The 23,823-nt window shown below is 37.2% G+C and overlaps 1 protein-coding gene across 14 annotated transcripts in view; it reads left to right on the forward strand.

Moving 5' to 3' along the window:
* The window catches only part of PLEKHA5 (pleckstrin homology domain containing A5), a 220,327-nt gene that overhangs the window by 169,229 nt on the left and 27,275 nt on the right, over positions 1-23,823 (forward strand). For 8 of the 14 annotated variants that reach the window (XM_059682324.1, XM_059682329.1, XM_059682314.1 and 5 more), the window contains 5 exons: positions 11,156-11,236; positions 15,785-15,820; positions 16,330-16,392; positions 18,877-18,957; positions 19,093-19,242. In XM_059682324.1, coding sequence (XP_059538307.1) covers positions 11,156-11,236; positions 15,785-15,820; positions 16,330-16,392; positions 18,877-18,957; positions 19,093-19,242 — 411 coding nt within the window. Of the gene's footprint in view, positions 1-11,106; positions 11,237-15,784; positions 15,821-16,329; positions 16,393-18,876; positions 18,958-19,092; positions 19,243-23,823 lie in introns of those variants that run through there. The other 6 variants (XM_059682315.1, XM_059682318.1, XM_059682321.1 and 3 more) reach the window with 2 other exon arrangements.

Below are 23,823 nucleotides of genomic sequence, written 5' to 3' on the forward strand. Positions count from 1 at the left end.
TGTACTTTCCCAAATTGCCCTTAAAACTATGACTTTACCCCTCTCCCTTCAAGGGTCAGTATAGTTAATGGCATCAGAAACACCTGCATGAAAATAGGAAAGAAAGGGACATACCTCAGTTGGCCACACTTATGTTGGGGATTGCCCATGCCCAACGTATTCGAAAGTTCTTTGAGGAAAGAATATGCCTCTGCTACCATCATTCAATGAACTTCATTTGCCTCTACGCAGCTGGACTATCTCCCCCAGCTAGAACATACCTAAGTCATTTCTGAATATAGCATCAACTAGTATACTCTGTTAACCCTAAAAATCAAAAGCCAAAGTAAGAGGAAACAAGCATTTCTTTGAGATCAAAAAGAATTGCAATCTGGGGGCATAGATTCAGGCAAAAACCCAAAGTATGTCTCGATTATGGGATAAAGGCAAGAGGTTTTATGAGAAATGAAAGGAAATAATTACATGAATAGAAGGAAGGAATTTCTGTTGGTGCTAATAAGTTATTCTTTAGCTATTCATAGTGGTGCAACTTCTAAAGAATGTACTTACTATTCAGTCCTCTAGCCAGGATGTCTGCCTTGCTGTTAGCTTTACAAACAGTTGTTTAGAAGACAATGTTGGTTTGGCCCAGTTCAAAGGTTATTTTGCCCAGTTCAAACATTCCAAAGGCTCACGGAGCAAGAGGTGTACAAGGCCTTCCTCTGGAATGACAGCTCCAACTCCATTTGGAAATGACTCAGTTTGTATCTGTTTTCTCAATCTTCTAACACCAAATGGCTAACGGACCTTATCCTTAAATTCTCATGGAGGAGCTGGAGGTTTCTCATGACAAGCCAGTTTGCCATCATAGACGGAAAAAAACGTACAGCTTAAGCATGCCTATGCTGTTCCTTGTTAACATGAAAATGCTTAAGGTTCACAAGAGTTAGTAGCTAAATTCTTCTATCTTGCTTTATCAGCACATTTTTTTAAAAGTACTATCAAGTACTTGTGGGGAGGATAAGAAAATCATTTTTGCTTAATACTAACTTCTAAAACATCTTGAAGAGTAAGCTAAACTTTTTAATTTGCCAAAGTTTCATAGTAACATTCAGATTTTATGATATGATTTTCTAGTAAATATTAATACTTTATGAACTGTATACTAAAACTACTAGTGACTTTTGAAAGAAATCTGATATTCTACCATAGGTTGCCGAAGACATTCCTTATCATTATGCTTTCTAAATCCTTTCAAGAAACCACAATGAGAAAACTCTATGGACAGGAACTCTGGCCACTTTTAAACATACCATGCCAAGGAAAATGCAAAAAAGGAACAGTTCGCTGGGTGTATGTAATTGGTGCTGAAACCATTGGAGGTAAAAATCCCAGAGAACTTTTTTGCATTTTGTTCTTTGTGTTCATGAAAGACAGCTTCCCTCTGAGGGAAGAAATGCTAACAAGATGATTGAAAAGATTCTTGATGGCTTTCATTGTTCATGTCAACTCAGCAACTTCATTCTACTGAGCTATTAAGCAAGATCCCATTTTCTCTAATATTTCAAGGGGTCCTGGAGCTTCTATTTTTAAGGATGATTGAGAGCTCCACGTGGTAAAGTTTCTAGGCGATGTAGAATAGGCATTTGGAAAAAGCAAACCCAGGAAACTAAAAAGTGAACGTGTGTTCTTTAACACTTGCTAACCCAAACTAGTTACATGGTACTGAATCTCTGTATTTTCTTATGCCTGGCTGTTAAGAACGATACTGTCTCTCTTTCCCTCACATCCCATGCCTCCTTTTTTCTTTTCCTGCCTCCCCCTTCCTCTGATTATTTGATCATAGAAGTAGTGGGCAGAGGAAGGGCTGACACCCAGAAAATTCTTAGGCCGAATGTGACATCATAGTGGCAGAATTCTAAGACAGTGGATAGAATAGAATTTAGAACGTGGATTGACAGTGTATGTGTGTCAGTACTCTGATCTCTTGACCTATCCAGTGCTTACATCATATTACCATGGTTCTCCTGCTTCTTACCAGGAATTAATCTCTCTCGGTGTTCTCTAAAGATTCATCTACCCAATCATTTTACTAATTGTCTCTTTGTTGTTTTCCAGTCTAGCCCCTGGGTGTCTCCCAAAAAGCAGAGCCTGTGATCTGGGCTTGTTTGCAGAAAGTTTACTTTGGGGTGTGGTACCACAGGAGTGAAGAGAGTAAGCAAGGAGGGAGGGGATATATTATCAGCTGCAGTAGGCAATTTGAGCTTCATCTGACTGGTTCTTGTTGACAGCTGCATAGAAACACTGCAGAATTACCCAGCTGAGCAATAGCAGAGGGAAGCATTTGTACTGGCTTTCACCCTTCACTGACCAAGGGCTTCCCCTAAAGACGAACTCGCCAGCACATTGACGTGACACATGCATGAGCACCCAGTGGGTCCCCATGCAGAAAAGGTGTCTCAAACAAACTCTCGCTCTCAGCAGTTTCATTTACATATTTCTGGTTGCTTATGGAGAGCTCCACTTGGCAGTTCTGCCCTCATTACTTCCCCAACAATTAGTCACCAAATATTGGCAGTGCAGAAACCACCTGCCACATGTCTTTCGTCTAACTCGGGAAATTTCGCAAGCTTTCTGTTCCCCGCAAAATAAGGTTTCGTTTTGGTTTGTCATTCAAACCACCACTCCACCACTACCACCCCCCAACCTGTGAAACGCTTCTTCCCCTGTAAGCCCTTTCCTCCAGCCTGCGACTCCCCGTTTCTCGAGTATTCCAAAAGCACGCCCTTTCTCTTCCCTGTGCACCTGTCCAGTATCTGTGCATCCTAACAGCGTGACTCTCATTTTACAATTTTCAAAGCACTTGTGTGTCCAGTATCCCACGTGGCTTCTGCTCCATAGCCTCATGTGGCCTTTAACCCCGTTCTGTTTTAATGACCTTATTCCCATGCAGGCTGTTCTAAGAACTTGCCTAAAACCACAGAGCTAGGATGAATACTTTGTATTAGTGAATTTTTTTTAAGTACTTACTTACTTTTTTGATCCTCACCTAAGGATATTTTTCCACTGATTTTTAAAGAGTGGAAGAGAGAGGGAAAGAGAGAAACATTGATGTGAGAGAAACACATCGATTGGTTGCCTCACGCACGCACCCTGACCAGCCTACAACCGAGGTACGTGCCCTTGACCCAAATCGAACCTGAGACCCTTTGGTCTGCAGGCCGACACACTATCCACGGAGCCAGACTGACTAGGGTATGAATTTTATTTTATTTTTTTCAACAACTTTGACTTTTTTTAAATTAACGGAGTTGTTCTTAAACTTAGAGTAGTTCTGTTTCAGGCTGCTGATCTTTGCTACCTGAAGACTATCAGTTCCTGGTTAAAACAGAATTTCCCCACCCCTCCTAAAATGCTTAACCGTTCAGTTTTGTATTTTTTTTTCTCGAGAAAGTTATTAAGCAAAGATTTATGGAGCTCAGTGTAGGGCACCATGTTAGTACTTACAAAGTAAGAATTCATAAATGGTTTTTAAAGCCCAGGAAGGAAATAAAGTTGAACCTAAATGCCAAAAACATTCCTAGGGTTAACCTAAGGGTATGATTATTTCTTTAATTACATATATAAGCTGATAAGTCTTTGAATTAATGTCAGGAATCCTGCTACTCAGTACCAATTATAACTCAGTAAGAATACAATTGTATTAATAAAACCCAGATCCTTAAATCTAGAAGATATTTCAGTTTTGATTTAAAGCTCAGATATATTTTAGAGTAGATAACCATGGCCAGAACAGATATCTTATTTTACTAACAGAGATATAAGATTTCCACTTTGGTATCTTCTGTCCCTTTAAAATGGTATTGTTAAAACACTTGCAAAGGCCCAGCCAGTGTGGCTCAGTGGTTGAGCATCAACCTATGCACCAAGAAGTCATGGTTCAATTTCCGGCAGGGGCACATGCCCGGGTTGCGGGCTCGATCTCCATTAGGGGGGCATGCAGGAGGCAGCCCATGAATGATTCTCTCTTATCACTGATGTTTCTATTTCTCTCTCCCTCTCTCTTTTTCTCTGAAATAAATGAAAAAACATAAACATATATATATATATGAAACTCACTGTAGATGATTTATAAAGACATTAGCTTAGACCTTCAGAGTTTTTTTCAAAATATAACACAGGTATATATCTATCTCACAATGGTAGCCTTTAAGATTATGTTGTGCTGGGTTCATGGGAGTTGCATGTTTCTCAGGAAGTGGGCTTTCTCCCCATTCTGAAGCCAGTTTAGAAGTGCTTTTTTCTTTTTTCTTTTTTCTTTTAAGGGAATGTCAGATATGTTTTGACTCCTGTGTTAGTTTCCCAATTTGTTGTTCCTTTCTGATTCTTCTGAATATATAGCAATTGTAACATTCTTCCCAGGTTTTATTTTTAGAAAACATATAGCATGGTCAGTTTATTCTGATAGCTTTAAAATTTTCAAATAGACCTCCATACTTTGACCCACCAGTTATAAAGAGACTTATTTACATTTTTCTATTGAAAAAGTCACTTCACATTTCCCTGCTTCCTGTTAAACAGTGAGTGGTTTCAATAGGTAGTCAGTCAGCCTTCAGTCTCAGGTTCTGGGACTCTCAGATGTGCCCCAGTGAGAGTGGAAGGCATTTCCATTGTCATTGTCCAAAGGCCCTTGCATTCCTCAAAGCCTCACCCGAGGCATGTCAAATTCTTTAGCTTTTTAGTTTTGCCTCACATCTGAAGAGTTGATTATCTACACCGGAGGACATTCTTAAGAAATGGATTCTTCAGTGATTAGGCTATCATGGTTTTTTGCTATTCTTAAAACAGATTCCCAACTTAAAAATTCTTTTCCTAAGATGTCATTAAGAATGCTGGAAAAGTCCATTTTCCATTTAAAAATCACAGCACAGAAATTGGCCTTCTCATTGGTTATCAAGGAAGGACAAAAGCTTGTTCAAAAAAAAAAGAAGAAGCTGTCAGCACAGATTCAGACTCAAGGAAACTCAGTTACAAGATAGAGCTTGAGCGGTTTTCCTCTCCTGGGAATGAGATCCAGATCGGGGGTGGTGGGGGGTGGGGGGAATTATACTTATTTTACTGGTCTAGAATTTCTAGACCTGCTGTCTGATGTGTTAACCACTAGCCATATGTGGCTATTTAAATTTACATTCAAATTAGTTATGTTTTTGGAATTGTAAAAGTCATTTCCTCAGTTGCACTAGACACATTTCAAAGATGAAAGAGCTACCTGTACTGATGGCTGTAATACTGGACCACACCAATATAGACATTTCTGTCATCACAGGAAAGTCTGTTGGACAATGCTATTCCAGGTGATTTATTAAATGAACTTTTAAACTAGTAATTAAGCTATTTCTTAACCACTTCTTATTCTTAAAGGAAATTGGAGAATTAATCTTTTCCAAGGATAAGATTTGAATGAACATGTTGGCTCTGCTCACTGCTATTCTCCTTCCTACCCTTCCCCCTAAAAATTATTCAGGCACATTTATCTCATGGGTTACAATATCCTGTTCCTTTTGCATTTGTAGCTGGTCTAATTTCTATAGCAATAAGAGACTTGGAAACCAGTATTTAGTAGAAGTCGCTAGAATAATAGAACTGGCGATTGGAAACTGGATTCCTGACTAACATCCCAGGTCCCCTTTGATTCTGCTGAGTCCATTAATATTATTAAGAAGATTCAGTTTATTTCTTAAAGGGCTTAAGTCTCTTAATGCTGTATCTTATACAGTGACGAGAATATTTTACGCTAGAAGCAATATTTGTTCAGATAATTTGTTTGAAATTTTTCATCTTTTGATAGTTGTGCGAGAATCCTGACCAGCATTTCAAGGTCCATTAGGACCTTGAAAAACTCCTTAAAGGTGATGGCTAAATTAGTCCTCAATTACTTGCCTTAGTGCCAGGATGGGACCTTGATTCTCAAGCCTGGTTACCTGTCAGAAGTGTCCAATACTCCAGGCTCTCTGTCCCCCAGTCAGGATTGCCAGAGCTCCACCCAGCCCTGCATATATTTTTAAGTTTCCATAGGTTGTTTTTTGTTTTTCCAGTCAGGTTGAGAACTACTGAGCATAATAATCACCAGGAACACCAAAGAAAGAAGAAGTCTAGTTTTTCTCAAACACCATCTTGGTGCTTTCTAGCCTTTTCAATGGATGACACACGGAGGGAGTGACAATATTTGTACAGCCTTGAGAGACACTGGAGGAGGTCCTGTCGGGAGCATGTCAGGCCCACTGAGGACTCAGATGGTCCCTATCTCCACACCCTGTAACCCTTTCCCAGCCCACAGTGTCAGTTGGGAAGTTCTGCTTCAGATCCTAGCGAGTGTGACCTAGTTACATATAATCACGTTGAAAAGGTTTTTTGGTGATGAGTTTTTGAATCAAGATATTTCTTATAGTAGCAAAGGATGCTTCATATTCATACCAGTATTACTCAGGTTATCTCAGAGCCAAGAAAGAAGCTAGACACAAGTGTCAGATTTTCTAGGTAATTTTTCTAAACACTTGAACTTATAATTTGAAGTAAAAATAGGTGTTCTTATTGTAAGCAGAAATGCATTGGCCTAACTAGGTGTAATTTTAAGATGTTTCCGCTTAAACGTTTTCTTGTTTAATTGCTGAAGTTAATTATGAAAATAATGGAATGTCTGAATCATACATTTTTATTATTATAAAATAATGGGCCTTTTATAATTTAGCAATTAACTGAAACCTGAACCTGTATTACCTGTTACTTCAAAGAAGGCATTAAAGCAGGAAGCAAAGCATTTAATTCAATCCCAAGTAAATTATTAAACATCCTCCGCGTACTAATTAGTCTTTCTCTTGCTCTCCTTCCTTAAAGCATGTCGGCCGTTAGCGCCATTATCATAATGCTGTCTAGGATTCTTGTATTCAAACCAGAAGAGATTTGTTAACCATTCCTTTTTCCAAGAACTTAAAGACGAAATCCCAAAGAGCTCATGGAACATTCTGTATTTTTTATTTTAGGTTAGACTTTAGTACTGTAACTCAAAAACTATTAGGAAGTTTATGTAGCAAAAGCCAGATAAAATGTGCGGTTTCAGTGTAAGTTACAGAAACAAGACAGTCTCTAAATATTAAAACATGGAGTATTTCAGAGATAATTGAGCAAAAGGAACCACTAGCCTATTTCTAGTATATATTTGGAGACAAAGCAGATCTGCTATTTCCGATCCAGTAAATCTGCAAAGAGTGAAGGTTTGGTCAGATCATTGAAATTGTCTAATAGGGCCAAACTTGCCTTGTATGGGATTCTGATTATGGTGATGAAGTGGCTTCAGCTGTTGCATGTCATGTACAAGGAGTGAGGTGGTGACACAAAGGACCTGCGCAGACCATTGTTACAGCCCACTACCCGTCCTCCTGAGAGTCACGCGCTCGGTGGGTGGGTGCCCAAGGGAAGTCTGAGATGGTCCTACTGCTTCTGCCTTTCTGCATATTGTCTTATCCCATCTCTTCACCTTGGGTAAAATGCGATTCCAAAGGGTGTATGAGCTGAGGAACACTCACTATTATAAAATTACATTTGGCTTACTTTAACCCCTGAGAACATCCTAGTTACCTCTCCCAAAGGAATCTTTAGACTAGCCCGCCACCTTGATATTTTAATGATATTGTCTACAGCAAAGATTCTCAAGATTTATGTTAGAATTATCTGGGAATCGGGACAACTGTATTCTTTTTAAGGTCCTCAAGTGATCCTGGTGTAGGTTACAAACCACTGGTCTATATAAACTGGAACTTCAGTTTCTGAAGTAGCCAGTAATAACAAGAAAAAGAAGTATTATAAGATAGTCATATGTATTTGCAAATGCATTGGGAGCTTACTGATTAATTAGTTAACATTTCCTCCAATACATTTTGGATGTGGATGTAGATTCATAAGTTAAAATAAAGGCTGTGAGAACTGTTTTGTAGATCAGAGCCTCACTACACTGGAGGACTCCAGGATTGAACATGATATGAACACATTTCCTTACCTCTTTACGTCACCAAGGGGTATTTGCTAGAGGATAATAATTTCATAGTATATTTCTTGTTTATGTATTATTATTCTTGACTCTTCAGTACATTTTTAAATCATTATTGTTATTACTAGAAAAGCAGAATCTACTCAGCAGAGAAAATTTGGGTAATGTAGAGAACTATAGAAAAAAATAATAATCCACATTCCCACAGTTCAAAATAATTGTTGCAAACATTTTCAGTCCTTCGTTGTACTAAATTGTCAGCTTCCAGGAGAGGCCTTCTAATTCAAATATTCTGGGATTTGATGTATATGTTTGAAATTTTTCACAATTAAAAAGTCTATTCTAGAAGCAACTCTGAGACAATCTGCAGTTGGTATATTTTAAACATTATTTTTGCTTTTAGTTTTTCTGTTCCTAAGCCAGTTGCTTTTGCAGTGATTCCTTCTTAGTAACTTAATATTTAATTATCTTTGACATGTCAAGTAAACAGGCATTTCCAAACCTCACCCATGGCTTCCCTCTATATGCATGCATATTTACTCTCTCAAAGTAAATATGCATGTGTATACCTAGCTGGTTTGGCTCAGTGGATAGAACATTGGCCCACGGCCTGAAGGGTCCCAGGTTCAATTCCAGTCATGGGCACGAATCTTAATTGCAAGCTTGATTCCAGCTCTGGTCGGGGCATGTGCAGGAGGCAACCAATCAATGTGTCTCTCACATCGATGTTTCTGTGTGTGTGTGTGTGTGTGTGTGTGTGTGTGTGTCTCCCCCTCCCTTCCACTCTCTACAAATCAATTGAGCCCTAGCCAGTTTGGCTCAGTGGATAGAGCATCAACCTGCAGACTGAAGAGTCCCAGGTTTGATTCTGGTAAAGGTCACATGCTCAGGTTGTGGGCTCGATCCCCGGTGGAGGGTGTGCAGGAGGCAGCCGATCAATGATTCTCTTTCATTGATGTTTCTATCTCTCCCTCTTCCTTCCTCTCTGAATTTAATAAAAATACATATTTTAAAAATAATTTGTTTTAAAAAAATCAATGGAAAAATATCCTCGAGTGAGGATTAAAACAAAAAAAGTTTTCCACTAAATAAATCAAGCCTCATTACCCATCTGCAGAAACCATATTGTCCCTTGTCCTTTTTAAATACATTTTTAAGTAAATTCCTCAGTCCTGGAGTATGAACACTAGTCATTGACTGTGCCATATTGGAGCTCCACTTAAAGGAGCAAGCCCTGTGGACAGAACTGGCTATGGGACACAGAGGCCCATTTGTAGTACCAGATATCCAAGACTCAGTGAAAAATTTCAGTTTGACCTTGAGTATCCTTTACATTTCTATCTGATCCTCATTACTTCAACTTTCATACCCATGACCTTCACGCCCCCCACCCCCACCCCCAGTAATCTGTGAGTCATGTACTCTTTTGTCTTATTTCCGTGGCATGCTGTTGAAAAATAACAAGTATAGATGAGATTGCTTTGAAAATTCACATTACATAATACCAAAAATGAATAGGGACTTAAGGTATTTGTACTATTTTATCTATAGTTTTCTATTTATAAGTTACTTTCCGACACTAAATATAACCTGTGCTGCATTGTTTCCTGTGTGCATGAGATGTCACCTACAAATGCCTTAGTCCCTGTTGGGTAATATTGGGGGAAGGAAAAAGAAGTTTGAGGTTAACTGATGTGTAGATTTGAGTTCCACCGATATATAGAAGCTCTAGTTGGACTAACATTTAAAAATAAATTATTTAGCTTGAATAAAACTTTTTAAAAAGTAGTTTAAACCAGTCACAGGAAGTTTCTAACTTGACAAACAAAACATTTTATTGACATGAAACTTTGGTAACTAGGCTGAATATAAACTTGTCTTGCTACACAGTTTTTAAGATTTATTTTTTTTTACTTCTTTTATGTGTTTATTATTCTTAAGATTATTAAACTTTTGTTGTAGATTTAGCTAAATCAGTAAAAATAGCATTGGTTAACCATGATAGAAATGCTTATGTTCTATAATATGGAGGATTAAAATTATTTAAACTAAATGTCACAAATTGCAATTATAAACAGACTTGTCAGCTTACAAATGGTGTAAACTCTGTTGGCCTTTAACTCTATATACATTATGATGATTGTCTATTTTTTTAATATATTTTTATTGATGTCAGAGAGGAAGGGAGAGGGAGAGAGAGAAACATCAACGATGAGAGAGAATCATTGATCGACTGCCTCCTGCACACCCGCCACTGGGGATTGAGCCCGAAACTTGGGCATGTGCCCTTGGCTAGAATCAAACCCTGAACCCTTCAGTCCACAGGCCAACCCGCTATCCATGAGCTAAACCAGCTAGAGCATGGTTGTCTCTTGAATGCTTTCACTCTTGAGTCCAGAGCCTGCTAAAACAAATGTTTTTCTAGAGGCAGTAATTAAGTACAACATCGCTGGAAATGTGAGACCTGGGTTCAGCTTTTTCAGAGCTACGGGGATACATTGAATCTTTGCTAAGTACATTTTAGTTTGCATATCCTTGAAATAATCCTACATATGGTTGCACTGTGAGAAAATTCAAAATAGAGTATATATAAATGTCTGCCAAGATTAACTCTAATAAAATGTGTGCTTATCTAAGTGACAGGATATCTTATGATATTAAAATTTTAATATTTGTAGAGAACTAAATTTTCTGATTAATCTTATAAAGAACTGAATATCATTTTAAGCTCTTTTACTGATTAATCAATCAAATGAGGCTGTGTTTCTCCTTTTAAGTTCATTGGTTGTCACCCTCTAGTTTATCCTTAGAATCATGATGCTTTATCATCTTTTCTATACGTAGGATTATTTATGAATTGACTATATTGATTATATTTATGATGAAGTTAAACCTAGTTGCAGCAGTATTGTCTTTAGTACGCTTTTTTTGGTATGACCTTGAATGTATTTTATAGCATTTAATATTCAGAATGGTTTATATAAGCGAGATCTGTACAACTGTGGGGTAAAATGTAAACAACTGCACTATTAGGAAGATATTAAAGTAGAGGCTATATTTACAGTGTCGTCTTTCAAATCTAGCTATGCTGTAAACTGATGTTTGCTGTATGCTCCTCCTGATTTGAAATAGATGAAAGAAAATGAACCTATTATCACCATGGTTCACACAATGATTGAGAACTCGGCGCTAAGACCCCAACTGTACCAGCAAGTAAGGTCTTGGACAGTGAATGATACCGCTTTATCATCTGCAAAATCCCTCAGTGACAGTTTTGGTTTATCCTCAGAGTTACTCATAACATTAGTGTTTTTCTTATTCCATTTTTTGTTTCTGTCTACTTGGGAAAATGCAATTCATCCATGCTTTTCAAGATGCTGCAGTATTCTTAGCATGGCTTCGCTGAACATTTTGCTGTTGAATATTGAGTGTGCCATTTTCCTGAAGTTATTGTGCAGAGTATTTGATTGATATGTACTTGGAGGTCTGCAGTACATTTGCAAAACTTTTACTAATATTGCCATTAATACTGATTAACTGTAAAAACATTTTAACTGATTTTTAGGAAAAACTTTAAAAAAAATTTTTTCCTTATGTTATAAGCAGTTCCCCACCCCCACCCAATGTTTTAGGAATAGGTGATATTTGTATGGAAGTTCTTTACATGTAGCTTCTCTACTGTGGTCTGGTAAAACCAACAGTTGGCCATTTCTCAACATACTGGGAGTATCTTCTCCCTGTATTCTTATCATCCTTATGCAGTTATCAAGATAGCCTTATCTTTCCTCATTCTTTTTCCCTAACTCGGAATATATACCACGTAGTTGGCTGGCTTTCATTTAGGACCTTGGTAATCTGCAGATCTGCAAAAGAAGTCATTTTATGCATTCTTATCCACTTTTTTATTTTTTTATTTCATGGTCTAAATGTTCTTAGCTGTGTGTTTTGCAACATCAGCTTCTTCCACCTCAACACTCTCAAATTACTGTGGCCTATGACCTGTTAGTTACTTAAATCGTAGAGAAGAAGAAAATCAACTAACATGAAAAATGAATATATGTTTTGACTAAAATATGTAAAACATCTGCTGTTGTTTTTTAAGTGCCTGGAGGTCACACTGGCTTTAAAGGCCTCTGGTTTGCTTTAGTCACCTTGGGGTCTCTGCATTGTGGCCTTGCAACTGTGAAACTGCAACAGTCGGGGGGGGGGGGGGGTGACTCATTTCTGAGCAGTTTTCAAAACATTTAACATATATTTCATGATGGAGCATAGTTTTTCATTTGCAATAAAGAGATAAAGTATTTAATATTTAAAGTTGAACAGCTTTACTTTTCAAAAGAAAACAGAACCTTTCCATTCTGAAAGTCACCAGATTAACGAACCTACACACTCCATTCCAAAATATCACCCAAGAACCTCAGCACTTGTTCTGGAGTCGATACCTTTCTCGGTGTCAATGCTATTGGTTTATTGTTTTATATAACGCTACATTGATCTGAGGTCAAAGCCATTTGGTTTTATTAGGTTAATAAGAATGCTAGCCTGGATGTTCCGGTTTGGTTTGGTTTTTTTTTTCTTTTTTATATTGGCTGCTAATCAGCATTGATGATGCAGACATCATTGCTGATTGAAAGTCCTCAGTCACACTAAAACTTCTAATTGGAGTTTTTTTTAAAATGTGGGGATATCTGAGATTGGTCTTATCAGATCACTGACCTTGAATACTGAAAGAACAGTAGATTTATATAAATATATTTCCTCATATTGATAATGGAAAGAAAAAGAGAACTAAAATTGATCAGAACAGGAAGATCTGACTGTCTGATAGCAACAGCCATGACTGGGCATGCGAAGGGCAGCCAGTTGCTGCGCAGTCGCTGTTGACCCTCAGCACTGTCCAGGTGGTCGCTTTTTTTTAAATCTGCCACCGGGAAAGTGCTTAATTTTTGAAGGCCATTGCTACGGGATGACAGTTATAGTCAGCCACATTTCTCAAGCTATGTGTTATAAATTAAAATTAGATTTTTTTTTTCCCTCCAGATTTCCTTTGTCATGTTATTATCCAGAGGAAACCTTTATCAGACTTTACATTGAACACTGTTATGCTTTTTTGACATTGCATTACAATACTGTATTAATGGCTCCTGAGTTTAGCTGAAAATACAGTGACAATATAATGTCTTATGACCTGTTACTCTAAAGCACCCTGTTCGAGTTTTCTTTCAGGAGGATCTTTATGTTGGCATTTTCTTAGAAGAAGAAATTACCTAGATAGTAATTATCTTAAAATTAGTCAAATAAGTAGGACCGAAAACTGAATCAAAACAAATGTTAAAGAAATAAGCATCAAGTTTTTAAAATTCCTCTGTATTTATTCTACCGTCTTTAATAATTACATTGTTGTATCAGGGTTTTTATAATATAACTAATCAGTGAAATTAATCACCTGATAAATAATTGTTTTAAAAGATATAGACCAATAGCAAATACTTACAGCCCTGTGAGCATTTTTGAGTCTGCATAAGGTGTAATGTCTAATATTATTAAATATTTCCCCAAAAATCATTTTTGGGGTTTGTGTGTAGATATATATATGTTACATACTTAACAAGGGATACTGTAGAAAGTTGAATTTTAATGGACAAAACTAATTTTGTTTTGCTTAATGCCAAGCCATTTTTTTTTTAAAGATGATTAGATACCTTATGAAAAAGTTCTGGCTTTCTAAATAAAATGCAGCACATATCCTACACAGTCGGTCAAGTTTGCATAACACAACTTCTCTAATTGAAGCTGGAGCAGTGCTCAAGCTCATCTAATTACTACATGGCCACTTTTATTTGCTTTTCTAATGTTGCTGAAGTACTGCAAACCCAGGACGTTTGGGGGACTTTTTCTTTTTTTTTCTAAAGATGACTTTGAAAAATGGTAAAAAGTATTGCCACGAAACATTATTTTATGCAGAATTTTACTTAATCTGAATATTAATGAAATTATTTTTTTTTTGTAGTAAGGTTTTCGTATTGAGGACTAAATAACAAACTTCTTCAATTCTAGGTGGAAATTGTTTTTTTAATAAATTATATACATCTTCTCTTAAGCACAGTTTAGCAGTTATCAGTAATGACAAATCGGTCATGCTTAAAAATTAATTATTTAAAGGATAATTTTGTTTTCTTATACTCTTCTTCTGACAGGTAAAAGCACTGGATAGTGGAAGGTTGATTATTTTAAGAGTTTTCTCAATAATGAATATCTAACAATGATATCTAATAATGAATATCTTTATTGAATAATTCCATAAAAGGTTTAAATAAATTTTTCTGTGATACTTTTTAGGTACAACAAAAATTTAATTTGTGTAAATAATATATTCAGATATGTATAAGGATATGTCATTCTAAAATTATAACTATGCAGTACATGTTTTTCTTTTTTATACTATGCCAACTGTTATGAAAATGAATTGACTAATATTCCGTAGATAAAAATGTTATACCCATATCAAAAATATTTATTACAGGTTACTAAGTTTTCATTTAAAATTACTAGTCTTTTTGCTGTTGACCCTGGGATGTAGGATACAATTCATATTTCAATCTGGATGTGGCACTGTCCACGAGTTATGTTCAAATTACACATTCCACTGTTTAGTAAAGCTGTTCTGCATTTAACTTTAAATATTAAATAAGCAAAGTATATTTGAACATTTAGTATCTAAAGGCTTTATATCTTTTAATTCTTATAAATGAAAAAAATTTATTTTGTCATATTACTTACATTTTTTGTCATGGATCTAAGCATTTTAAAACTTATTTCTCATTGATAGGAGTATACATCCTTTTCTTGGATTTAGGTGCTTTAATTTAGAATGATAATTGACACTCCTCAGAACATATTCAGCAATCTTTATTTCAATATAGTACACAAGTATTGACTTTGGTCATTAAATTCATTTTTCATGTGATGTTCATTTCTATGAAAGTTTTGTGGTTTACAATCACTGTGCATATTCTTAAATTGTCACGGGTTCATTTGCATGAGGTACGTGAAAGTCGTGTCTTGAAATGAAACATGAAATCCAGGATGATTATTATATGTTTGGAATGCTGACATTTACCCTGATTCCCACATTTCCAGATCCATTCAAAATTATCTGCTATTTAAATTATGCCTCCTTCTAAAGTTGTAACTGTTAAGCAGTTTTATTAAAGAAAGGGCAGATATACTTATAATTTATACTTTCTTATACATTTGTATGTGTATATATGAAATTGAATTTTCTAATCTAGAATGTAGTTGGGGATACATTACTCCCATCCCCACTTTGAGAAAAAGTGTACCATTTAGTAAACATGCAATGAGCCCCAATTAAATTTTTCCACTGTGTGTTTGTTACTGTCTAACAGTCAATATAAACTCTTAAAACAAGAGAGACAGTGAAATATTGCCTGCAGAGGCTGTGATGTGATCTGTGTATAACCAACGGGGGTGGCTATTGAAATCTTGGTAAGCACAACCAGAAATGAGCATTTGTTTGACCAAAAGATATTTGGAAGAAGCTGAAGAAACCATGTTTAAATACACTGAATAATTATTATTTACAATATAATAAAACAAATGTTGTCAGTGAACATATATAAGTTTTTTTATGAAATTTGACTTTCATAGTTTATAATATAGGTTTTCAGTTTTATAAGGTTTTGAATGATTTTTTCCTCTTTTCAATTAAACCCATACTTTTCCTCCATTATCTTTTAGTTCTTAAGACAGAAGAACAAGATAAGTCTATATTGTGTATGTGTGTTTATATATTATGTATCTGTATACAATATGTTATAAGCTTTGTTGGTAAAATTGTACTAAGATGTGTTGACGTTTGAGTGTACACATACACAGTTGTGTGATTATGTGTATACTGTGAAGGACAGTTTTGACGTTGAAATATGCCTGATTCAAATTATTTGATTCAATATAGTTGCTACAATTGTATTTGTCAATTTTCATTAAAATGTGTGTCTTACAAATGGAAAATGTAAGGTGCTATATAATTTTGTGTGACCAGCTTATTATTTTGTTTGATAAGCTGAAGTTAACACCATTTTTATGTATCTTGCATATTGTATCACTGTGAAATATTTTTCTATTTTTGTAATGATCTCTGTTTGAATTAAACTTCTGAAAGTATAAGAATCATTAAAACCCCATTTTTATTGTTATATAAACCTAAAATATTAACTATAGACTAAATGAGTATGTTTTTAAATATTAGTGTTAAAGTTGCTATATGACATTTTTCCTTATAGCTGTCACAAGATGAATGCAGAGGCACCTTATACAAATACAGACCTGACGAAGTAGATATTGATGTAAGTATTACTTTGCTGTGTATTGTCAGTGCTGTCATATTCTCTGCCAAAACATTGTAAATAAAGCATGACAAAAAAATCCCTCTTCCTTTTCTGCCCTGCAAAATGACATCAAATGAATTAGCATTTTCTTCTTTTGCACTTAGATTGAATCTATTCTCCAGCAATCTTCACTCCCATAGTTAGCAGTCAAATATATTAATAATCACATAGTTAGCAGTCAAATATATTAATAATCACATAAGTGAAAGTAAAATACTATTTCATTAAAAATTATGTAGGACTGAGGACAAAGTAAAATTGTCTAAATGTTTTGGATAAAGTATCCACTTCTACAAATTCTATCACTCCTTCCTTTTTTATTTAAATTTCATATTTTTTAATCATATTTCAGATCGATAGCTTGCCATGCAGTCTTACTTATTTATATCTCATTCTTCCCTCATTTCCCCTGGTTTTTATTCATTGAATTGTACCTCTTTCTCATTTCAGTTCACAGTAGTTCCCCCTTATCTGGTTTTGCTTTGTGCAGTTTCAGTGACCTGCAGTCAACCCAGGTCCAAAATATTAAATGAAATATTCCAGAAATAAACAATTCATAAATTTTAAATTTCTTCCCATTCTGAGTATCATGATGAAATCTCATGCCACCCCACCCATCTTGCCTATGAGGTGATTAATTCACCCCTTTGTCCGTCATCTCCTCCCTGCTGCATACACTCCCCACCGACTCATTCATCACTTGGTACCCATCTCGGTTATCAGATCGAATGTCGAGGTATCGCAACGCTTGTGTTCAAGTAACCCCTATTTTAATTGAATAACATCCCCAAAGCTCAAGAGTAGTGATGCTGGCAATTCAGATATACCAAAGTGAAGCTATAAAAGTGTATGTATGTACAGGAAAAAACAGAGTATATGAACCGATGCCCTATGGATAAGGGGAAACCACTATATCCCATTAGGTATGACCTGAGTTTTGTCTAACAAAGAGAAGGTAGTTACTTTAATCGATAAATGGCAAAGAAAGTGAAATCTCATATTTCTTGTTTGTCATTATGCATCAAAGTTTGGGACAGATTTACAGTTTGGGTAAGGTTTTTATTTTCAGACCAGTGGAGAACCAGTTTATTGTGGTATTGAAGTTTTATTAGCATATACTTTGATATTTTCATAATTTAAAAAAATGGGGTAGTACCAAGAATTTAAAGCATTAAAACTACTGAAAGTGCCCTATCCGGGTTGGCTCAGTTGGAGGAGCATCATCCCATCTTACCAAAAGGTGGTGGGATCTATTCCCGGTCAGGGCACATACCCAGGTTGCAGGTTCTGATCCCCAGTCCACTGCTCAATGTTTCTCTGTCACATGGATGTTTTTCTCTCTCCCTCCCTCTCTTTAAAAAAACTACTGAAAGCGATTTTTCTCTACTAGCAATATTTTTATTTGCACTGTTACAATTAGAAGCAATATTTTGTTTATATTCTTTTCTAAGAACATAACAGCATAATCCTATATAATAAAAGGCTAATATGCAAATTATCTCCTCCACCTGGAATTTAAAGGGGTGGGGTGGGGTGGGGCCCAATCGCCCTCGGCCCCTCCCCCAACCTGCTCCACCCCCTGTAGCCCTCCCCCCCCACCCTGATCGGGGACAGTGCCAGCCCACCAACCTTCCACGTTCCCTCCCCCTGGCAGGCCCTGCTCAATAGGGCCAGCCAGACCCCATTCATGCACAAATTCATGCACCAGCCCTCTAGTTTTAAAAATACAAAAATAGTATCCAGTTGGTATTTTAAAGTTTGTAGGGGAAAAAATCTTAACCATGTTGAAATGATTTGTTTAAAGTGACTGCTTGATTACTAAGAATATGTTGAATCATTTAGGTCAGCGGTCGCCAACGATGGTCCATGAGGTCCGAAAGGTGGGCGACCGCTAATTTAGGTTACATAATATAATATATTATGTAATACAATGCGTTATATAATATGTTTTTTCACTTTATATGCATGTTTTTTAAGCACTTTATCTTTTATAAGCTATATTTAAGTGTTTATTTTATTCATTGAAATAAAGATTGAGCCCTAGCTGGTTTGGCTCAGTGGATGGAGCGAGCTTCTGCCCATAGACTGAAGGATCCCCAGTTAATTCTGGTCAAGGGCATGTACCTTGGTTGCAGGCTCGGTCTCCAGTCCTGGTCAGACCACGTGCAGGTGGCAACCAATTGATGTGTCTCTCTCACGTTGATGTTTCTCTCTCTCTTTCTCCCCTTCCCTTCCACTCTCTCTTAAAATCAATGAAAAATATCCTTGGGTGAGGATTGACCAAAAAAAAAAATTAAAGATTGACACAATTAGGTATTCCATAGCTGTTTTAAGTGTGTTTTCTTGTTAGAATCACCTCCAGTTACAGGAGTGATAACTAACCTACCTCCAGTTACAGGGAGGGGAAATTGCTAACAAAAGGTATCTTCTCTTACAACCTAGGCCAAGTTAAGCCGTCTCTGTGAACAAGATAAAGTGGTACATGCTCTGGAAGAGAAACTTCAGCAACTCCACAAGGAGAAAGTAGGACAATTACGTTTATTATCTACAATTGATGTCACTTTATATGGTTATTATTGGGACACTGTAATAACTGAAGTAAAAAAGAATTAATTCCATGGTGCAGAACATTAAATGTAATTATTTTTATTACAATAGTACACGCTTGAGCAAGCTTTGCTCTCCGCCAGCCAAGAGATAGAAATGAATGCCGATAACCCAGCAGCCATCCAGACTGTGGTGTTGCAGAGGGATGATTTACAAAACGGGCTGCTTAGCACATGTCGAGAACTTTCTCGAGCCACTGCCGTAAGTAGCAGATTCTGTTTTCCTATTAAATCTCCCTGAAATATTAGGCAGTTTTTTTCTTTACCTATTTCTGTTTGGTTGGACTATCTTTAGAATTTATTTATTATTACTAGATATTAATTTGTTATTAATATAAAAAATGAAGGGTGGTCTTCATTTCTCTAATTAGTAGTAGGCATCTTGTTTATTGTGAAATAGTTTTCGTAAGAGATAAATACTCCTGTTTATATATTATGCAAATGGAAAATTTTTAAATATGTTTAGATTTATTATAGTAAGGAAATAAATATTTTTTTAACTTTAACTTTAAGGGATAATTTTGAGAAGGTGGTAATTAGGTTCACTCAACCAACCATTTCAGTAAAAGGCACCTGTGAAATGCTTTTAAGAACCTGTCAACATTTTACTTCATAGCTGCAGTGTAATCTAAGTTTAGATGATAGGTTTCAGTAAGAAATATCATTATCCGAACCTTTTAACCCACAGTCTTGTCGCTTTATAAAGAGTCTCTTGGCATTACTAAATCTAAAAGTCTTACGTACAGTTTATAAATTAAGTGTTTTATGAGTCTACACAGGCTGCTTTAGATCCTATATGCATTCATCTCTAAACATAGTAAGAGCACCTGCCCAAGCAGCCCTTTGAAAGAGAAATCCTCGCAAAAGCCACCTGTTTCAGAAAGCTGCTACCACACCCTTGTCTGTAGTTTCAATGGACTCTTTAGGGAGCAACTACCTTTTAAGAAGGTCCACAGCTTAACTAAGAAAGGTCTTTTCAAGCTGGCAGGATTCCAGAGTCTCAATGTGGCTTCAATTCTAAACACTAAAATAGTATCCCAAACATGAGCTATTTTTGCCCTAGCTGGTTTGGCTCAGTTGGCCCGCGATTGAAGGGTCCCACGTTGGATTCTGGTCAAGGGCACGTACCTTGGTTGCAGGCTCATGTGGAAGGTAACCAATAAGTGAGTCTCTCTCACATCAATATTTCTCTCTGTCTCTCCTCCTCCCTTCCACTCTCTCTAAAAATCAATGGGAAATATCCTCAGGTGAGGATTTAAAAGCAAACAAACAAAACAAAAAAAAAAAAACAGGCTATTTTTAAATGAATATAGCATGGTGTTAAATCAAAACTTAGATTTTTATGATTCTTAAATACCTAATATTTAATACTAGAGGCCCAGTGCACAAAATTCATGCACTTGGCGGGGGTCTCTTACAGTCCAGGAGCCTGCGGGGAGCGGGCCTAAGATGGCAGTCAGACATCCTTAGTGCTGCCTTGGAGGCAGGAGAGGCTCTCATCATCACCACTGCACTCACCAGCTGTGAGCCTGGCTTCTGGCTGAGTGGCACTTCCCCTGTGAGAGCACACTGACCACCAGGGGGCAGCTCCTGCATTAAGCGTCTTCCCCCTGGTGGTCAGTGTACATTATATCGACCAGTCGTTCTGCCATTCGGTCGATTTGCATATTAGCCTTTTATTATATAGGATACTTATCCCTGATTTTAAAGTTATAGTTATTTAAATTATCTCATTTAATGTTTGTTACTTACACAGTAATGTTATAGGTGTATTTTTTAAGAGTTTAATATTCTTTCATTTGTGATCTTGAAATCAGAACCTTCTAGCTGTAGCATCCAGTACTCTAAGATGTGCATTGAAAATTGGATGAATTGATTGAACTGAATGATTTGCCAACGTTACAAAACTAAGAAGTGCTGTGTCCTTAACACAAATCCGACCTTTTAACCATAGACCTGAAGACCTAGATTACGTAGATTTTTATAATCCCATGTAATAAAACCCTAATATGCAATTCAACCGAACAGTGGAACAACCAGTCGCTATGACATGCACTGACCACCAGGGAGCAGATGCCCAACGCAGGAGCTGCCCCCTGGTGGTCAGTGTGCTCCCACAGGAGGAGCACTGCTCGGCCAGAAACCGGACGAGCACAGCGGCGGTTGCAGGAGCCTCTCCCACCTCTGCTGCAGGCAGGCGGTAAGAAGCGAGGGGTCCCTGGACTGCGAGAGGGATGTCTGACTGCCAGCGTAGGCCCAATCCCCATGGGGATCCGAATTTTGTATACCAGGCCTCTAGTGTAGTCATAAAGAAAATGAGTACACCTGAAATGTCTACAAGATGGTAATCAATTAATGATGGGTCGGATTTGGATAGGAGGAAAGGGGATATGAAAGGTGGTCCTTAAATCACAGCACAGAAATGAGAATGTGGGAGACATGTCTGGAGAAGCAAGAAGTGGAATTGGCTGGGAATTTAGGGATCCGGAATATGAGATTAGAAAGGGAAATGGGGCTGAGCTATCAGTGCCAAACTCATGAAAACGTCAGTATTTCTGTGATGACCTGAGTCAAATCAAAATTTAGTTGGAAGCTATTTCATGATTGATGTCTGTGTTAGGGAATTCTGGGGATGTGCACTTAAATCTCATTAGGGGGCTTAGAATTGGCTCCATCCCAAGGTTAACTCCAGCACTGATGGAGGTTTATTAAAAATGTTTTAATAGATATTAATCATGTTTTAGTAGCCCACTTTCTGGTTTTATCCTATATAACCACTTTTCTGTTTTGTTTCTTTCCCCTTGCCTTCAGCATTATTCGGTGATCATTACAAACCCTCAGTATGTTCTTCTAAGACATGTCTTACTGCATAGAATACAAACTGTGTTCATTTGTGCCTTTATGTAAAGTTAACGCATATTAGCAGCTGAAGGCAACAAATGATGCATAGCGTCATACTGGGCATATAGTGGACACTCAGTGGATGTTGATTAGATTTAAATTTCATTTAACATTTATGGCAGCAGAATCTCAGAGGAGTCCTCTGATTCTCTCACAATTGATTCAGGGCATTGGTTCAAATCTACCTTCTGAGGTATAAAAAAATAGAACATCAGAGGCATAACATTAAGGCATCCAATGATCAAACCTGGGTTTCAGAGAACATCTCCTCACCTGGTTGGCTACTTAGGTAGATAAAACCAGGATTAGCACAAGGTAAACATGTAAAGCAGCATTCCCTTTATGTTTTATTTAATTCTTGAAGCTATACTTCCTCTCCATAAGCCCCGTCCAGCACACCCACATGCTTGTAAGCACACGGTGTTCTCTCCTCACCTCTATTTTACCTAAACACGATTAGTGAGAAAGATCATTAAAGCAGTCTGTTATACCTTGGAATTTTTCAGTGTGTACCTGTCTTAGTTTGGATTCTCCTCTGAAAGCAGACCCTGAGATGAGGAACTGGGTTCAGAAAGTTTAGGAGGAGGTTCAGGAACGGAAGCGCACTGAGTGTGGAGAGGGAGAGGGGAAAGCCAATGACGGTTTCACTGCTGAGTCCGTTACCGCTGTGAGCAACGGGACTTCGGTCCCACTGAGGACTCTGAGAAAATGCAGAGTGCTTCAGGATTTCCCAGAGAGAGGCTTGCCACGGTGACGAAACTAATAAGGAACAGAGTCAGACCAGAGTCAGCGTCTAAGTCAGACACTTGATTCTAGGGCTTCTGTACTTCCTGCTCTACCTCACGAGGCAGTCACATGTACTTTCTGGAACTTGAAATCAAATTTATATTTTCTTATAAAAAAAAAACTAAAATTGGCATTACAGGCATCAGAAACAAGTTATAAAGGCCCCCAATCATCCTGAATCATCCTAGTAGAGGGCTTCTGTATTGATCCACTGTAAAACTGTCAGTATATGAAACCGTAGTAATAATCCTGAATATTTCTCCAGCAGTTACTAACTGCCGGGTTCATTATGAGTGCTTTACATGCACTTAATCCGAATAATACCCCCTTGAGGTGGGTACTTTTTTTTTTTAATATATATTTTATTGATTTTTTACAGAGAGGAAGGGAAAGGGATAGAGAGATAGAAATATCGATCAGCTGCCTCCTGCACTCCTCCTACTGGGGATGTGCCTGCAACCAAGGTACATGCCCTTGACCAGAATCGAACCCGGGACCCCTCTGTCCGCAGGCTGACGCTCTATCCACTGAGCCAAACTGGTCAGGGCGAGGTGGGTACTTTTATTACTGTGTTAAAAGTGGAAAACTGAGACACAGAGATTACAATTAAGTAGCAGGTATAGACTTCCATTAAACTTAATTTGTGTTCTAAACTTGATTGGAGATAGGAGGGCCATGAGTAAGTGGGGAATTTAGACTACAGTGGATAAACTAGGTTTAAGGTTGTAAACTTAAGGGGGCATGGAAGCAGTGAGAGACTTACACCACGTGAAATGTCACAGATTGTGCTTTGAAGGATTTTAAGAGGGATGTTAAATACCCTGGTTACTTCGTGATTACTAAGCCACATCCCCGATAAAGGGACAGCCAGATGTGATAGGCCCCCTGGTGTGCTGCAATAGAAAGTCGCCAGCAACACTTAAGAGGTATTTTTACCAAAAAATCAAATCTGAATCACAACAGTCTCCATATCTAACTACGAATTTACAGGAAATACAGGAAACAGAAAAGCACACTAAGCAATATCACAGGAATTTAATTAGCAAAATCTAAAGTAGGAGAACCTCTACCGAAAAAGGAGCCCATTTTCTTCAAC

This window comes from Myotis daubentonii, chromosome 2 (genome assembly GCF_963259705.1).
Source record: "Myotis daubentonii chromosome 2, mMyoDau2.1, whole genome shotgun sequence".
NCBI lineage: Eukaryota > Metazoa > Chordata > Mammalia > Chiroptera > Vespertilionidae > Myotis > Myotis daubentonii.